Source organism: Anastrepha ludens, chromosome 2, assembly GCF_028408465.1.
Source record: "Anastrepha ludens isolate Willacy chromosome 2, idAnaLude1.1, whole genome shotgun sequence".
Taxonomy (NCBI): Eukaryota; Metazoa; Arthropoda; class Insecta; order Diptera; family Tephritidae; genus Anastrepha; species Anastrepha ludens.
The window spans coordinates 114,547,046-114,565,523 of NC_071498.1; the positions used below are offsets into that span (position 1 = coordinate 114,547,046).

The 18,478-nt window shown below is 36.6% G+C and overlaps 1 protein-coding gene across 7 annotated transcripts in view; it reads right to left on the bottom strand.

The window, feature by feature from the left end:
* The window catches only part of LOC128855137 (phosphopantothenate--cysteine ligase), a 77,496-nt gene that overhangs the window by 53,411 nt on the left and 5,607 nt on the right, over positions 1–18,478 (bottom strand). For all 7 annotated transcript variants that reach the window (XM_054089801.1, XM_054089802.1, XM_054089800.1 and 4 more), the window contains exon 3: positions 10,759–11,202. In XM_054089801.1, coding sequence (XP_053945776.1) covers positions 10,759–11,202 — 444 coding nt within the window. The remainder of the gene's footprint in view (positions 1–10,758; positions 11,203–18,478) is intronic.

Below are 18,478 nucleotides of genomic sequence, written 5' to 3' on the forward strand. Positions count from 1 at the left end.
CTTTTATTTGTGGCGGTATGTACCTGGAAGCTCAAGTCGTTAGCTATAATAGAAATATATTCTTAATGTTATGAATTGTTCTACACAAAACTAATAAAGATTATCCACTTTTTATTCACTTTAAAATCCGATACATCTAAATTCATCACCCTTTAGTAGCAAACTCTGTCACTAACCTCGCCCACGGTAATTTTGAAAAAAAAAAAAATTAAAAAAACTATGTCGGGATAATTAGTAAATAAATTTATTCAAGTCTCGTATACGGGATGATGTCAGGGAAATAAATAAGCTCTTTAAAAATTCTGAAAAACAGTCATGCGCCGCCAACTTCCACGCAAATATGTATACCTATGAAACTCCTTATCAAACGTGGTTCGCCCATCTCCCAACCAAGTAAATTTTTTTTAATTTTCTTTCGTCCGGCTGCCGGTGCAAGAAATATTTCAAGAAAAATAGTTTCTGGCGCCGTTTCAGCGTATGTTTCACCCAACTCTTAATGTTTGTGTTCATTCTACTCATCGATCGAGGGGTCATTCAACACCGATTGCACTTTAAATAATCAAAACGTTGCAATATCAAAACGATTACAAAAAAAATTAGGAAAATGGCCGTGACAACGCCTAGTCAAGAAACTATTTTATCAAATACTATCAGACCGGATTTTGACTATCTCGAATTGTTTTATTATACTTTTTTATATTTTTTTTGTTGGTACCTTATTTAAATTTTTTTAAATAAAATTTTATTTTTTCCTATTTTTATTTCTTTATTTTATTTTTTTACATTATTATAACTTTTTTTAAATCATTTAATTTTTTATGCCCTTTAATTTTTTATAAATTTTATTTTTATTGGGTATGGGAATAAGTTTCCGTCCTTTCTTGGTCAAAGTTACGAATTATTTAAACAATTAATTAATACCTGATATTATGTGAAGCAACAACTTTACTCCATCTTTCAGGCAGCATTCGGATTTCTCTGACGAAAAATTCGAGTTCTTTTGACTTGATCCATTTATTGGGCCAGTTTGCGATGCGTAAGAAGTGAACTGCTCTCTAATAAGGGTTGGTTGCATTGATCGGAACAGATGGTAATCCGAAGGGTAAGATTTCCCAATTCAGACCCCTAGAAATATTTCTGGAGGGATTTGCCATAGCAACGTGTGGCCTGGCGTTGCCATGCAGCAAAATCAGTTTGTCATGTCTACCGTCCCATTCCAGCCGCTTTTCTTTGAGAGCTCGATTCAAACGTATTAGTTGCAGTCGATAACGATCGCCAGTGATGGTTTCAGATGGTTTAAGAAGTTCATAACAGATGACACCCTTCTGATGCCACCAGATGCACAACATAACCTTTGATGCATGAATATCTTTTTTCGCTGTCGATGGACCTGGGACGCCTCACATTTTCGACGCTTAGGGTTATCATAATAAATCCAGAAAACCTTTTCTTTTCTGCCGTTCAAGAAGCATCCCACACATCACCAAACGTCTCTCGATATCCCTCTACTTCAATTGATGTGACACCCAGTTACCTGCTTACTGGACCATTCCCATCGCGGTGGAAACGTTTACTTACGGTTTATCTGTGAACATCAATCAACTTTTTAGACATATCATCAAAGTTTCGACATGCGTGTCATCCAATAATTGTTGTAGTTGAGTAGCTTCGAACTTTTTCGGTGCCCCTTCGCGATCTTTACCACTCACGTCGAAATTGCGACTTTGGAAGCGTCGAAACCACTTTTTACAAGTTGTATTTGATGGAGCGTGATTACCGAAAATATTGATCAATATGCGACTCGTTTTAGCTGCACTTTTCTTTAAAAGGTAATAATGAGCATCACTTCCGACAAATGTTTTTTTTTCGGGGCGAACGTAGACATTTTTGACGTCAGATAAAAAAGGATCTTTACACTTCAAACTAATGTCAACTACTGCGATCGAGACCCCACATACATATACACCTTCAAGAGTATATGTATTTCTAGAGCGAAGACAAAAATAGTTTCAGCAGCGATACCTCTTTTACGAGGACGGAAACTTATTCCCAAGCCCAATAAAATAATTATTTTTGTTATATTATTTAATTTTGTTTATATAATTTTTTAATTTACATACTTTTTTTTTATTATTTTTTATTTAATTTTTTATAAATTTTGTTTTATTTACTTTCTTATTTTATTTTTACTTTTAGTTTGCATTTCATTGTATTTTATGTAATTTTATTCAGAATTATTTCAATTTTATTTAATTTTACGTTATTTTCTATTTATTTTTATGACTATTTTTATTTTATTTTATGTTATGTTATTTATTTCGGTTTCAATGTGTTTTTATATAGTGCTACATCGCTAATATTTTATGCAATATTGAGTACTTCAAATGCTCATTTTATTTTCTTATTTATCCTCCAAAGAAAAAACATCGATCCAAAAAACATGCGGCAAGAAAAGCAGATAACGCCCACCACAAAAGCTCCACACAACAACAGACATTATTAAGAATACGTATGTATGCACATCCATAAGTATGGCCACACTATGACACATCCGTGCCTCATTCACTGGCTTGGTCCGACATCGACGACCATCGACGACATCAACATCAGGGCAAACAAGAATTAGAGCAAAGCAGCGACAGCCGAGCAGTCACTCGACTACAGCGACATTTAACCAACTAAGCCAAGAGTACGTTTATTTGCAATACTGACAACAAGGCAATGGACAAGGACAATGTCAAGGCGAGCGAGTGCCAACCAACATCTAAAGCAAACTTTTCAAAAGCACCTATGGCGAGCCAAAGATATAAAAGAAATATGTATTGTGCAAGTAGTCAAATGCTGGTGGAAGACATGCTTGTGCATGTGTATGTGCATATACGAATGACTATAGGGTGCAAATAAGTAGAGTGGCGCATGGACACAAGCGGATGATAAAATTAAACTGAATGGAATAATATTGAAAATAACAATAAAGTTAGTCACACACATACAGGGTCTCTCAATTCGGTCCATAATTTACGAACGATAAATATTATTTTGCAAATGTCCCCCGCGCACCCGCTTACATTTATGCTTACTATAGCACTATGCCGACAATTTCGAGAATGCTATTTTACAAAAGCTTTCTATCACAAGAAACATGAAGCGAACCGTGACAGCTGTCAAACAAAATACTATTGAAAAATAAATCAAGCTTGCAAGACCCTGCGCACAAGGGACAACTGATATGCACCCATCGCGAATAGCCCATCAGAATATTATGAAGACGTTTTCTACAAGGTGATGATACACAACACTAGAGTCAACTTCCCTCCACAACGCTTTCCATCTTCAATAACACGTATTTATTTATCAACCCTCGTAATGACAGGTGTGTGAGAGTGTCTCCTCGCTAACTTTGTGTTTGAAACGTTGCCAAGTCTGACATCGTTGCTTGAGTCTAACGTTGTCGCCATCGTTGGCAGAGGCATTAGCAGGAACATATCATAGCGTTATTGCGGCACTCATTCAATGTGTCTGGAAATGTTCATACTGTGTAAGCGCCAACTATGTACAAATTTCATTCATTTTCACTCGAGCTGTGCGCCAACAACAGCAAACGATTGAATCATGTCAACTGCTGAATGAGATAGTCGGGCGAAAGACTTTGCGAATGGTCATGGGGAGGACAAAGGTGATAATGAAGATGATAATCGCAAAAGAGACGGCTGTGAATATAAAAATAGTGAAGTTTTAATCACAATGAATGCGTGTATAAGTAAGGAAACGTATTGGAAATGGCGCAATTGCGAATGTTAGTACCACAGGCATGAAAATTATATATATTTCGATACGTACAGATGTACTCATGTGGACTAGATACATTTGTATATTATATTAAAATATATGTATGTATGTATGCATATGAAGGCTTGTAGGCTTAAACGAGACACATTTCTGCAACAGGTTGAGCTAGTTTGAGCAGCAGCCTGTATCAATGGCGCAGAAAATTGGCATATTTAGTGAACATCAGCGAAAGAGATGCCGTTTAGGGATTACGTTTTTAGACAGTTAAACAGCTTAGTTTAATACTCCTTATTACTGGCTAGCGTTGGCGAATTGGTTTGCGAGTGAATACCAATCTGTGGGTCCGGGTTCAAAGCCCTAATAACGGTCGTCTTTAGGCGTACAACCGCAAACGGAGTTCATTCCTGCAATGGAAAGCTCTACTCACAAAAACTAACTGTAATTTGGCAGTTAACAGTATGAAGATGAATATCATTCCATTTGTGAGGCGACATTACAACGCACATCACAAATTTGAGGAGAAGCTTGCCCAATATATTATATAATACTTAATACAAGGTGGCGCAAAATTAGTCATTCAATTTGGTTTTTGAATAACTTTTATACATAAATAAATAAAACAAAAAAATATTTGCTTGACCTTTACGTGTTCCATTACTTGTCTATTTATAGGTATACTGCGACTGTCTAGCTTGTACATGTCAAATATGATTCACGTACGATGCCATTAGCAAAAATTATAAATTTTCCGATAGGAGAATTTTGATTTTACTATTTTGGATTTTAATTCAGATTTTGCGGGCAAATATATTGGCAACTAAATAGAGCCACAACACTCCTTTTGTATTTGTTGATAATATAATAGTAGTTTTTCTTTTCGCCGTAGCGCTGATGGTGACTTCACTGAAACTAATTTAAAGGTCATATCAAATTTTGTATTCAATTTTTTGTAATATATTTTTTATTTTTTAATATTTTGTAAACTTCAATTAATACAGGGTGGCTGATGAAAGCCGCTACCAAAAAAAAATTGAATAACTTTTTTTCTTTTTAAGTTATCTGTTCCATTTTTGTTTTAATTTGCAGATTGATCTTTAAAATTTATTAAAATGGATAACTGGGACACGCAAACAAGAATTTGGATAGTCCGCCGCTATCACGAACTGGAGTCCGTAGTTTTGGTACAGAGAGAGTACAGGCGGATGTTTGGCGGCGATCCCCCGAGCAGATGGACCATAATGAGATTGGTGAATAATTTTGCTGAGCAAGGAACAGTCGCAAAAAGGCCTTATCATCGAAACCCACCAGTTCGGACGGAGGAAACGAACGCTGCTGTAGCTGCAGCTATACAAAGCAATCCAAGGGTTTCAACAAGAAGCTTATCTTCTCAACTTGGTGTCAGCCGACAGTCTTTGCAAACAATAATGCACAAAGATTTAGACTTATTTCCCTACAAAATTCAAATGGTTAACAAACTGAATGCAGCAGACTTGCCGATTCGCTTGGAATTTTGCCAGGAAGATCCTGCAAATGGTGGAAGAAGACCAAAACATGTTAAACTGCCTTTTCATGTCTGATGAGGCCCATTTCGATTTAAACGGCAATGTGAACAAACAAAATTGTCGAATATGGAGTACTTCTAACCCACAGATACTCCACGAGACGGAATTGCATCCTCTTCGCGTGACAGTGTGGTGTGCGGTTTCTTCACGCTGTATTGTCGGGCCTTTTTTTTTGAAGAAAATGGTCACACCGTTACGGTTACTGGAGACCGTTATTTGAAAATGCTGAAAGAATTTTTCTATCCAGAACTACGCCCAAAGAGAATTCCTTTCAACTCTGTGTGGTTTCAACAAGATGGGACAACGTCTCACATAGCCCACACTGTTATGACATAGTTGCGACGAAAATTTCCCAATAAACTGATTTCAAGAAACTCCGAATTTCGTTGGCCCCCCAGGTCGCCTGACCTTACTGCACCTGACTTTTTCTTGTGAGGTTTATGTAAACAAGAAGTTTATAAAACAAAGCCAACAAATTTGGATGAACTAAAACAATCCATTCGGGCAACAATTGCGGCTATTCCTGTCGCAACTCTCAAAGCAGCAATGAACAACTTTTTACTAAGATGCCGCACTTGTGTCAACGAGCATGGGGGGCATTTAAATTCGATTATTTTTAAAACTAGTTAAGCTACATTTAATAAAATTTAATGACCTTCAACTTGAAAAAAAATAAATGAATTCCATACACTAAAAAAAAAGTTATTTGAGTTTCTTAATGTAGCAAAATTCATCAGCCACCCTGTACGTATCAATACTCAATGAATGAAACATTTAACCTGAAAATTTGATAGCATTATTTTGAAAAACAATTCAACATCAATCAAAAATCCATGAATGCCAGGTTTGCTCGCCACTGTACATATAATATGTATATGAACCACTTTGGTATTATAAAAATATTTGGTAAAAATAGCAAACGTTCCATTCAGAAGTAAAGAAGATTTGAAAGTTTCCATATAAGTATGAGTGAACGTGACCAAAACCGACTTATTCACTGGTATAGAAAAACGTGCCCGCATCGAATAAAAATGAATGGCATGCAAAGTGGAATAAAGTGCAAAATGTATGACTGAGAAAAACGCCAATTTATCGATCTGAGTACATCGGTGCATACATATGTACAGCAGGCTGTCTTTTGAAGATAAGCGATGTGGAATAATAATGCAAACATACAGACATAAATGTAGTTTTCGAAATGTGTCAAGCCATATGAAATTGTAATTACTGTATATGGGGATATGTTTCAAAAACAAAAAAAAAACCAATGGGGAAACAAGTGACTTAAAGCGAAGTGACTATTTATACTTAAACGAATGAATGCTAAAATGGAAATGTTCTTAAACGATGGAATATAATGCCACCAAAGGTTTCAAAAAGGCGCCTTAATATACTCTCGGATATGCACGAGCAATGTATGATACGATACGAGCAACAAATGATTATTCATTCATCAAGTAGCTAAAACACCAGAGCGCTGCAAAAAATCTGTTTGGAGGCCACCATTAAGTTACAAAAGCCAACATTATCTGACAAAAACGTAAAAACGAGGTTGAGATTCAGCAAAAAGTATACACACTGAGGTTTTGACAACTGAATAAGAGTGAAATGGTCTGATGAGACCCATATAACCGTTTTCAGTCGGATGGGAAGCAGCATTGCTGTCACCGACCGCAAGAAAAACAAGTCAAACAAACCATGAAGCATAGCGATGGTAGCCTTATGGTGCGGAGCTGCTTCACGTGGTGGCATATTAATTCATTGGTAGCATAATGAAAAAAAACAATACTATTTGAATATCTTAGAGATCAATTTGCCGGATTTTTTGACATAAGCGGCATTTCTGGCAGAAGAGGATATATCGCACTTGTTACGTTAAAGCGTAACAACTCAAAATTTCCAAATTTTAGTTTTTTGCAAGAAAACAATGTACAGTGGTCATCTCTACGCACTGTAAAAATCGTTCAGTGGTTTGTCTAGTCTTTCATTAAAAAAACCGTTATGACTCTCTCTTTGTTTTCAGAATGACTTCTTTTGTGTCAACTAAAGTGTTACATTTTTAGTTGTCTCCAAGTGTTTGAACAAATTTGTGTCACATAAAGTGTAACATTTTGAATTGTGCCTGTTTACAACCAAACGGTTTGTTTAAGGGGGGAAGCTGGTTTAGAGCGCAAAAAATGGGCATATTTTATGAATTTATTTTGACTCAACAAAGGAATCAATCGAAAATCTGTGAAATAGGTTTAATAATATAGCTTTCATGGTACAAATACAAAATTTTTCGTCTGAATTAATTTCAAAATGGCCGCTGTCCAGCAGTTCTCCTAAGGCGCCTTTTTTTCTAGTGGGTCCATTGCCGAAGACGTAAACTCCTTAATTTTTGTCCTGGATCAAAAAATAAAATTTTTTTAGTTTCTATATAACAACAGAAAGAGACGTACGTAGGATTTTTTCGATATTTTGTTTTTTCGCGAAATGGTGCACGTTTGAACAAAAAGTTACAATTTTCACTATAAAGAACGACATAAAATTGTTGATTAAAAAAAAAACTATGTAATATAAATAAAAAATCCTACGTACGTCTCCGGAGAAAGGTATTTCGAATGTATTGTCAAAATTTCGTAAGAATCGGTAAAGATTTGTTCGAGTTATGTCTTCGGCCAGTTTAAAAAAAGTGATTTCGAGAAAAACGCGTTTAAAGTTGTAAGTAGCGTTCGGGGCATACCTGCGAGGCACTGCCGTCGAATGAAAAATTTGGGCATTTAGACATTTTTGCTGGCATCCCTCATTTGGTATATTATTTCTAAGACCCTAAAGCACCTTTTAAGACAAAAAAAAATTTTTCGATTTTTTCAAAATTCTAGACCAGCTTCCCCCCTTAAAATATGCCACTTAGTGCATAAAAAAATTTCAGGAAAAGAGTAACAACTCAAAAATTTGTTATTTTAGCGCAACTACTAAACAAATAAGAATGAAACAACCGATATATTGTTTTTAATGATATTTTCGTGCAGATATATTACATATTTTTTCCTTGTAATATATTAATAATATTTACGGAAACAGTTTTTCGTCTCTACTGAAAATGTTCAGATTTTGAGTTGTTACGCTTTAACGTAACAAGTGCGATATACTACATCAATAAATTTTAAATTCCGCACTGACTTTCGGAAGGAAGTGATAATATCTTTAGGATTAAACGATTTTTGGTCTCGATTAATTTTAACTTTATGAGGATGAAATAGATTTAACAATTCTTTGACAATTTCTAACAGTTCCTAGAAACCATACTCGTTTTGTTTAGTGCGTTTTTATACTTTTGATCGTAAACACTTCGACATGGAGAGTCAGGCACAAAAAAAGCATTTGAGTACCGGTTGATATTAAAAAAATAATTGTAAATTTAAAGCTAGAAGGAAAGAGCTAGGTTGAGATATCAGCAACTGTTGACAGACCACGTGCGACCATTCAATCCGTCGTAAAAACGTTTGAAAAGAATGGAATGTTTATCATGGCAAAAGGGAGGGGACGAAACAAATTTTTTAATCAGTATACGGAGCGAATAACGGAACGAATGGTTAAAGCTGACCCGAAAATTGGAGCACCCAAGATTGCAGCGAACCTTGAGGAAACTGGGTGACCAGTTGTGAACCAACATACTATAAGAAGCTTCCTGAAATCTAAAGGTACAAGGGGTGCGTCTCACGTAGAAAACCATTTGTATCAACGAAGAATGCAAAAAAGCGATTGGAGTAAGCAAAAACCTATGTTGATAAGCGAAATGACTTTTGGAACGATGTTATATTTATGAACGAGAGTAAATACAACATATTTGGGTCAGATGGAAGAAGATTTGTATGGAGGAAAGCGAATACTGCTCTCAGAAAGGAAAACCTCACTCCTACCGTCAAGCACGGTGGCGGAAATGTAATGTTTGGGGCACAATGGCGGCTAGCGGTATTGGAAATCTAGCATTTGTAGAATGCACTATGGATAGATTTAAATATGTATCTATTCTAAAGGACTATTTAAAGCAGAGCGCTGAAAAACTTGGTCTCGGCTCGGATTTCAGGGTGATGCAAGACAATGACCCGAAGCATAGTTCGGAAGTTATAAGAACTTACTTGCTTTACAATTGTAAATCTGTGCTCTCACACCCGCCCCAGTCTCCAGACTTAAATCCGATTGAGATATTTTGGAAAATTAAATTAGAAAGCACACAATAAAAAACAAAGAGCAATTGAAGCGAATTATCGAAGAGGAGTGGCAAAATATTTCGCCTGATGAAACCAAGAAGCTGGTATGTGCCATGAAAAGTCGACTGAAGGGTGTAATTGAAACGAATGGATAGCATACGTCTTATTGCATTTTTCGATGCAGTGTATTTTACAATACGGAGAGCCGATACACACCGCGAAAATTTTTCAAAAATTAATAAAAAATCAGCTATTGCTATATTTCTGCCCTAAAGGGATTAAAAGGACTATATATGTACACCTGAGAGGATTTAGCACTGCGACCTGAAAGTTCCTCATGAAATTAAAAATGTTTTAAAATATGTGACCAAAATTGAACAAACCTTCTAAATTTATAATTTTTACTTTTCCTTCATTTATCAGTAAAATTAGAATTAATCGTTACTAGCATTAATGAGATATAAAAATTGTATTCTTTCGTGGTAATCGTGGTATACTTTGACCCATATTATATTACTCAAAAATTTATTAATTTCTAACATTTAAACAAATTTTAATTAAATAAAAAACAACGCTTAACAACGCTTCTCGCAAGGCAATAAGTTTTTGTGTTCATAGAAAGGAATATGAAGATGTACCCTGGCATGTAGTAGTTTTATATAGGGGTAAGCGTGGGCTGGGCCATGTCGTCCGAATAGATACAAACGCTTCGGCTCTGAAAGTATTCGATGCGGTACCAGCAGAGGAAGAGGAAGGCCAACTGGCGCCGGTTAGAACCAGAAAGAAACGACTGGCGACTTTGTTAAACTCGGCGAAATCTCTTGTCGCAGCGGTTATCGCGCTAATCAAGAAGAAGAAGATGCATTGCTCACCCATCTGTTTAGACACGGATAAAAATAATAATGTCTGGGCAGCAAATTTCAATGTGATAGATGTAATTTATTTATTTCTTAATTTCAGTAATCAGTACAAAAATATTTTTACTGGAATTTTTTTTCAGGAATCAATATAAATTTACTGGTAATGCGAACTATATAGCAACGTCAGTAAAAAAATATAGTTTCTGCTACTGCAAAGTCCCCAAGTTTGTGCTACGTACCAATTTTCAAAGCTGGTGCTTCCGTCACCAGTGTACAAATACAATTCAAAACAAATATTCTGTATAGTAGTATATAGTACATATGTATGCGTAAAGAACAACAAAAACTCACCATCATATCTTGAGGAATGTAGAAATCCGACACCGCCGCTGCCAAGTACAACAATGCTCTCTCCTCGAATGCCGCCAGACATTCACACGCGGCGCGCAACAGCCACAAGTAATCCGCCACTGTGTTAAAGCTAACATACAATATCATTTGGGATTCGCGCGCTTGTTTATATTTGGCCAGTATTGGTGCGAAAACATCAACTGAATCCGGTTTCACCGTTATCGATGTACTCTGTCCATTATCCGTTATGTCGAGCATATCGAAGAATTGTTGGCCGGTAAAGTGACGTGTAAAGGGTTCCAGCGACTTGACGCGATACATAAATATCACGGCATAATCATTGTCGAGGAAATATTCAGCGGACGCTGAGCCCCGTGTGCCCGCACTGAAATTGTCTACAAAGCGTACGGTATTGTGCTCCAGAGGTACTGTGGTGCCACCTGACTGCAAGTAGAAATACAGTAGAATAACGCAAAGTTAGGATATGGATTTATTAAAACAATTTTAGCATAGATATAAAAAATACATAGCGTAATGAGTATGCAAACTTAACATATATGTATGTAGATTAGGCCGGGTCGATTTGTGGGGAGGCAAAAAAATCGCCCATTGCTCTGTGAAAATCATATTCTAGGGATCAAAATAAGAAACTTTGCCGAAGGAACCATACCTCTAATACGAATTCTGATGTCCCCCAATTTGGGACGAACTTTTAGTGTATTTTGTGGGGAGGCAAAAAAATCGCCCATTGCTCTGTGAAAATCATATTCAAGGGATCAAAATAAGAAACTTTGCCGAAGGAACCATACCTCTAAAACGAATTCAGATGTCCCCCAATTTGGATCGAATTTTTGGTTTCTTTTCTCATGTAAAGGCCAAAAATGGTGATATTTTGAAATCATTGTATGGGGAACCCCCCAGGGGAGTTCCAGGGGGTGTGCCACTGGCATGAGTGGATCGGCCGTCCAAAGTTAGTGGGAGTCGGTCATACATTTGGACTCAATTGGAGCACTCTAAATGGGTCAAAGTGGGATTTTTCGTTCGACCCAAATTGGGGGACATCAGAATTCGTTTTAGAGGTATGGTTTCTTCGGCAAAGTTTCTTATTTTGATCCCTAGAATACGATTTTCACAGAGCAATGAGCGATTTTTAAATCGACCCGCCCTAATGTAGACGGATGTATATGTTATATGTTGGACTATATGGCCGGGCATACCAGGATAGAAAATTTAGGTTACTTTCTCCGACGTTTTCAACTCTAAAGGTACCTTAAGTACAATTACTCCATTTTAGGTACACTTAGCTTTTGGGCGAATATATCTTTAGTTTTTAGCTTTTGGGGTTCAAACATCAAATAATTTGCAATATGAAGGCCAAAAACAAATTTAAAGTCATTAAATTGTGTCGAAAATATATACTGCCGAATATATACGCAAAATTAATCACCCAATTTTGTTATTGAATAACTTTTTTATTAAATAAAAGAAATTATTTTAAGTAGTGAAAATCTTTATTTTGACCTTTATTTGTTCCTTTGCTTCTTTGCTTGTCTGTTTGCATTTACAGCTGTCTAGTTCTCGAGTTTGAAATAACATTAGCGGCCGCCGTAGCCGAATGGGTTGGTGTGTGACTACCATTCGGAATTCAGAGAGAAGGTAGGCTCGAATCTCTGTGAAACACCAAAATGAAGAAAGAGTTTTTTCTAATACCGGTCGCCCCTCGGCAAGCAATGGCAAATCACCGAGTGCATTTCTGCCATGAAAAAAGCTCCTCGTAAAAAATATCAACAAAATTAGTTAATTATTTTCTAATATAACCAAAATTGTTGAAGGGAAAAGTGACACTTTTTCACAGAAATGGTGTTGGTTCGGCAGATAAAGCAAAGTTGAGAAAGTGCACTAACGAGGTTGCTCATTTGCCTTGTTGCTGGTGCTTTTTCGTTTGGTGATGCCACGCAATACTGCTTTTACATTTCTATTATTTTGACCGTGGTCTTGTAAGCATTATTAGGCATGGTGATAAAAATTCAAGAGGTGCGGCCAATATCAGACCGTTAACCGGCACTCAGCGAATTTGACAGAATCAGGTGATTAGCTGAAGTTACCGGGATCATGACAGCGGTTTGTTGACGAAAAACTGAGATTATGTTTGTGATACACGAGAAAAATCAACACAGTCTACGCTAATGTTGCTTCGTTTCCATCTACACAACGACTGATTGGACGAGTGTGTGAATACGTGTGAAATGAGCGGACAAAATTCTGCTGCCGAGAACTCCGTGACGGGCAGCTAAATTTACTTGCACAATTTTGTTTTTCACCACAGCTGAAGGCCAAATCTTGTAATCTCTCATCCTTGTAAACAACGACTGATGGGACTGTCAATACGTGACAGCCGAAGTTATTTCCACTAAGAACAGGGTGCGGCACTTGAAGTGTAACCAATTAAAAAGGCCATAAATTTAGTTTGGAAAATTACTTCTATTCAGTTCAAAGTAAAAAATCGTGTGAAAATAATATAAAATTAAGCATCAATTTACTTTTGCTCGTGACTATGGGCTTGAGATGGTCCAGAAACGAATCGGAAGCTACCCGAATGTGATTTGCAGGTATTTTGGCCCACTCGCGGACAATGACTTTTTTCAGCGCCTCAAAACTGGTGAATATTTTAGTTCGGACCTTGCTCTCCAAAATGGCCCAAAGAGCCAAAGTCCATCAGATTCGCGTCTGGTGAATTTGAGAGGCATTGTGTGAACGTTATGAAGTTGGGAACGTTGTTTTTTAGCCATTCTTGGATCACGCCAGCTTTTTGAGATGGAGCCGAGTCCTGTTGAAACGTCCATGGTCTGCCATCGAAATGCTTCTCTGCCCACGGCTTCAAAGCAACCTCCAGAATACTTTCCCGATAATATATCGCATCTATCTTGACGCTAGGCTCGATGAACACGATTGGAGAGCACCCATCTGTAGTTACAGCGACTCAAACTATTACCTGTGGCGGATGCTGCCTTCTGGTGGCCAATCGATTACTCTAATTCTTGTATGAATGATCGGTCAAATAAACTCTATCGTCTTGGGAGTTTACGAATTGCTCAATTTGAAAAATTTTCTCGTCGTCCAAGCGAAGCAACTCCTTCGTTCTCTTAAGTCTCACTTGCTGCTGTTTTGGTGTGATATCATGCGCCTTTTGGACCGTGTAAGGCTTGACTTTGAGATCATTTTTCAGTATGCGGCGGATACTACGGTCAGATATTTTCAGTTCTTGCGCCATTTGATTGGCACTTCGTCGGGGATTTCGCTCAAGTCGCTTCTTCCCTTTTTGAACCATTTCACGTGACGTTGCAGTCTTTTGATGACCACCTCCATGACGTTTCGCGATGCTACCAGTATCATTGTGACGAGCAATGGTGCGATAGACAAAAACTTTATTTACCTTAAGGTGCTCGAGCTCACGAATAATCGCTGGTTGTAATTTTCCAAATGTAATACAATCACACTATTACGTTTGAAATCCATTACTGATTTTCTTTTTTCGCGTTTACTCTCGTCAAAATGCTTCCGCGCGCTTGCTAACAATACTCTGGACTGTCATTTAACCAACTAACAGATAGCTGATGCACGGACAAGTACCATCAGCAGGTGAATGCAGTTAATGCTTTAATACTTTCAAAATTGAATGCGGAAGAACAGCCTTTCTATTCGATAGATACAGAATAGATACTAACGAGGCAGCGCATTACCCAATAGAAATTGCAAATTCCCTCAACCCTTGGGAAAGGCCGCTACATGAACTAACTATAATATAATATTTAAGTAAAAACTCCTGAAATATTACTACCTAATTTAATCTAGCGGTCGGCTGCCGTAGCCGAATGTGTTGGTGCATGAAACACCAAATGATAAAAAGTTTTTTCTAATAGCAGTCAGCCCTCGGCAGGCAATGGCTGAGTGTATTGCCATGACAAAACTCCTCATAAAAAACCATCGGCCGTTTGAAGTCAGCTTAAAACTGTAGCTCCTTCCATTTGTGAAAAAACATTAAGGCGCACACCATAAATCGGCCAAATAAATCAGCCAACAGTGGAAGTACTGATGGTGAAGGCAGTTAGAAGCCATTTGCTTGGGTGAACAAATTGGACTCGCTGTGGTGCTGGAGATAAAATTTTTATTCCAAAACTTCCCATCAATTTAAACGACTCCAAAATATGTTTTGTAATTACAATAAATAAAGCGCAATGACAAACACTTAAGGTAGCCTCAATATTTTGCAAATGGCCCATTATGGGTGCAGTGGCTCCCTCGCCTGTTCCTTTATTTAAAAGAAAATGCGTGATAGTTTTTGTTTAAATTGTATTTGAAAAAAAAAAGTTAGATTTACTTTCAAATATACATACATACATATGTATATCTGAATCAGAAACACCAATAAATAAATTCAAAGTGACCCCAATCCAAGATGAAGATTTGCAACATAAACAAAATACAGCGTAAATTGAACTGAAGCTTATTTTGTATGTTTATGTAAACTTCAAAATGTATACAAATTTTAAGAAGATGTTTACCAATTAATATTGAAATAAATGAGAAATTTTGAATTCAGAAAATTTAATAAAAAGTAAGTTGAGTATACATACAGTGACTCGCAGCTTATTTGATGCAACCAAAAAAAAATTCTTAAAATATCAAATATGAATATTTTATGGTATTTTCATTACAGAAAAAAATCTTATATTTTTTTATTGTTAAATAACATGTTTTATTTAATAAGAAAAAATGTTTCTTCATAAGAAAGATATGGGAAATTAAAATAATTTAAATGATGTACTAAATTAAAGGTATTCAAAAAACGTAAAAAACAATAATATTTCGATTAAATGATTTTATTTTCCAGCACTGACCACGAATTCTGAATAACGTTGAGATCTGGACTCTGTGCAGGTGTCTTTACTACATGTGGGCAGTTCCAGATAAGCCAAGTTTTTACAATACCAGACGTATGCGCGATTGTTGTCTTGGTAGAACCTAAACGAATCTCTAATGCCCATTTTATTCGCACTTTGTACTAAATTATCTTTTAGCAGATCCAGATACATCTCTTTATTCATGTTTCCGTCGATAAATGTTAAATTTCTGACGCCTCAATAGAATATGCAACCCCATACTATCACACTACCCCCAACGTGTTTAACTGTAGAGCGCAAATTACATGGTTGAAGCGCAGTGTTGGGTTTTCTCCAAACGTACGACTTCCCATCAGAACTGAAAAGGTTACATTTGCTTTCATCCGCAAAAACAACGGTCTTCCAGAACGAAATGTCTTTGTTCAAATGTTGTCTGCAAAACTCTATGCTTTGATTTCTATTACGAGCATTAATCAACGGTTTATTTCGGGCAGTCCTTCCATGAAAATTTTCTGCGCGCAGTACTCTACGAACAGTTTCAGGAATACAGATCTTGCCTAAGTATTTTTCGACTTCGTTCGTTAATTTTGGAGCGCTTAAATCGGGGTTTTCTTTAACTTTGCGAACAATCCACCTCTTATCTGCATCATTAAATATTTTATTTGGCGCAGATCTGCCTTTGTCTTCTATCCTGTTTTCGTGGCGAAACCTTCCTATAATGTGCTGGACAGTTGAGGAACTAATAGCAACTATTTCTGCAATGTTTCGTTGACTTTTGCCCTCTTTATAATGACGAATAACGTCTTCCCTTTGTTCAAGCGGGGTCCGTTTTCCCATCTTAAAATATTTAAATCTTTTCAACTTTTCTTTATACAAATTTTTTGAGAATGACTTAAGACGCTAAGCTAAACAGAAAAAAATACATTTCACCGTTATTGCATTCTCAGAGAAAATATAAAATACACTGAATCATTTAAGCTGTGAGCATATTTTGATGAGACAACTGTTTGATTCTATATTTTTTCAGCAAGCTTTATTTTTCTTATTGTTGTTTGCGCAATGGTAAACAGTACATACATACATATATTACATATCTTATTACACGTCGTATACATTTTTTTTATTAAATTTAATAAACATCGAATCAATTTATTTTTTCTAAAAAAGTATAACCTGCATCAAATAAACTGTGAATCCCTGTATGTATGTATGATGTACTTCGTCTTGCCATAAATTCTGTGACAAATTTCACAATGCATACGGCGGGAACAAACTCGCAAAAAAAAGTTTCGTTATTTCTGTTTTTGTTCACATGCTTTGTCTACACATTAATTATACTCAGCTTCGTGGGAAATTTCGCTCGTTAGCAATGGCGTGGGGAGATAAGGAAAATCGCATTGCAGTGATTGCATACCTACAAAAGTGTGGTAAAAGCGTAGGTGAGATTTCGAATTGCAGAAAAAAAACTTAATTTTTCGAGAATGTTTTGTGCATGATCAATCGTTTTTCCCAAACGTCTGAAGTGAAAGACAGAAAAGAAGTGGTCGTCCTCCCGTGGTGCGAATCAGTGCAGCCATAAAAGCTGTTCGAGAAAGAATTCTCAGATATCCTCTAAGAAAGGAGAAAATGATGTCCAGGGAAATGAATGTATCAACCGCATCCATGTCAAGACTAATTAGAGATGATCGCCACATAAAAGCCTTCCCTCGCTCAACTGGTCATCTTTTGACAACGGGCTTGAAGAAAATTAGGCTCGACAGATGCAAGCAGCTTCCTCGGTGGCACGCGGTCAACGGCCATGAAAATATTATTTCCACAGATGAGAAAATTTTGACTGTTGAAGAAGTTTTTAATAAGCAAAACGCCAAATTCCATGCCAAAAACTTCTAAAGACCCAAAAAATTTTTTTTCAAAGGTTCAGGGTGACCACCATCTAGCCTCCATAATGGTTTGGTGGGGAGTGTCTTGAAAAGGCGTAAATCTCTTTATTTCTGCGAAAAAGGGGTTAAGACCGATGCTAAAGGGTACCAGGAATATGTCTTAGAAGACGTGGTGGAGCAGTTGAGCAGTACTCTCTTCAATGCACAGCGTTGGATCTTCCAGCAAGATTCCGCTCCAGCCCACAAGGCAAAAATCACCCAAAAACCACTAAAAAAAAATATTCCTGGGTTCATAGCCGCAGAAGATTGGCCGTCTAGAAGTCCAGATGTAAATCTATTGGACTAAAGTTTGTGGTCAGAATTGGAGAAAATGGCCTGTCGAAGGCATCAAAGAAATTTGGAGAGCCTCGAAAAATCTTTGATTCGAGCAGCGACGCCAATATCCATGAAAACCGTGCGTGTTACAATAGCTGAATGGCATAATCGTTTGAAGGATTGTGCAAAAGCAAATGGTAACCATTTCGAATGAATATTTCAAATTTTTGTTTTTAATATTTACATGATTACATAAAACTAACTTTAATATAAAAAAGTAATATAAATGGATATCTATAACAGACTTAACTTGTAACAGAATTTATGGCAGGATTAAGAATAACCACTTATTGGAGTTCATTGAAATGTGCATTCGGTTCATTCGTTCGGACCATCGTTTCGAAGTGTTCCAAAAAATAAATTTTCTATTATAAGATTATTATTATATTATTTTAGGATAAGCCTGCGTGAAACAAGGTGGGAGTTGTTAGTGTAGTTACATACTAAAGCTTACAACCAGTAAACTTTTTCTTTCCAGTTAGACAAATCTAACTTCAATTACATACACATATACATATGTAAACACATACATACATGTACGTATATTCACATTTTTATTATTTG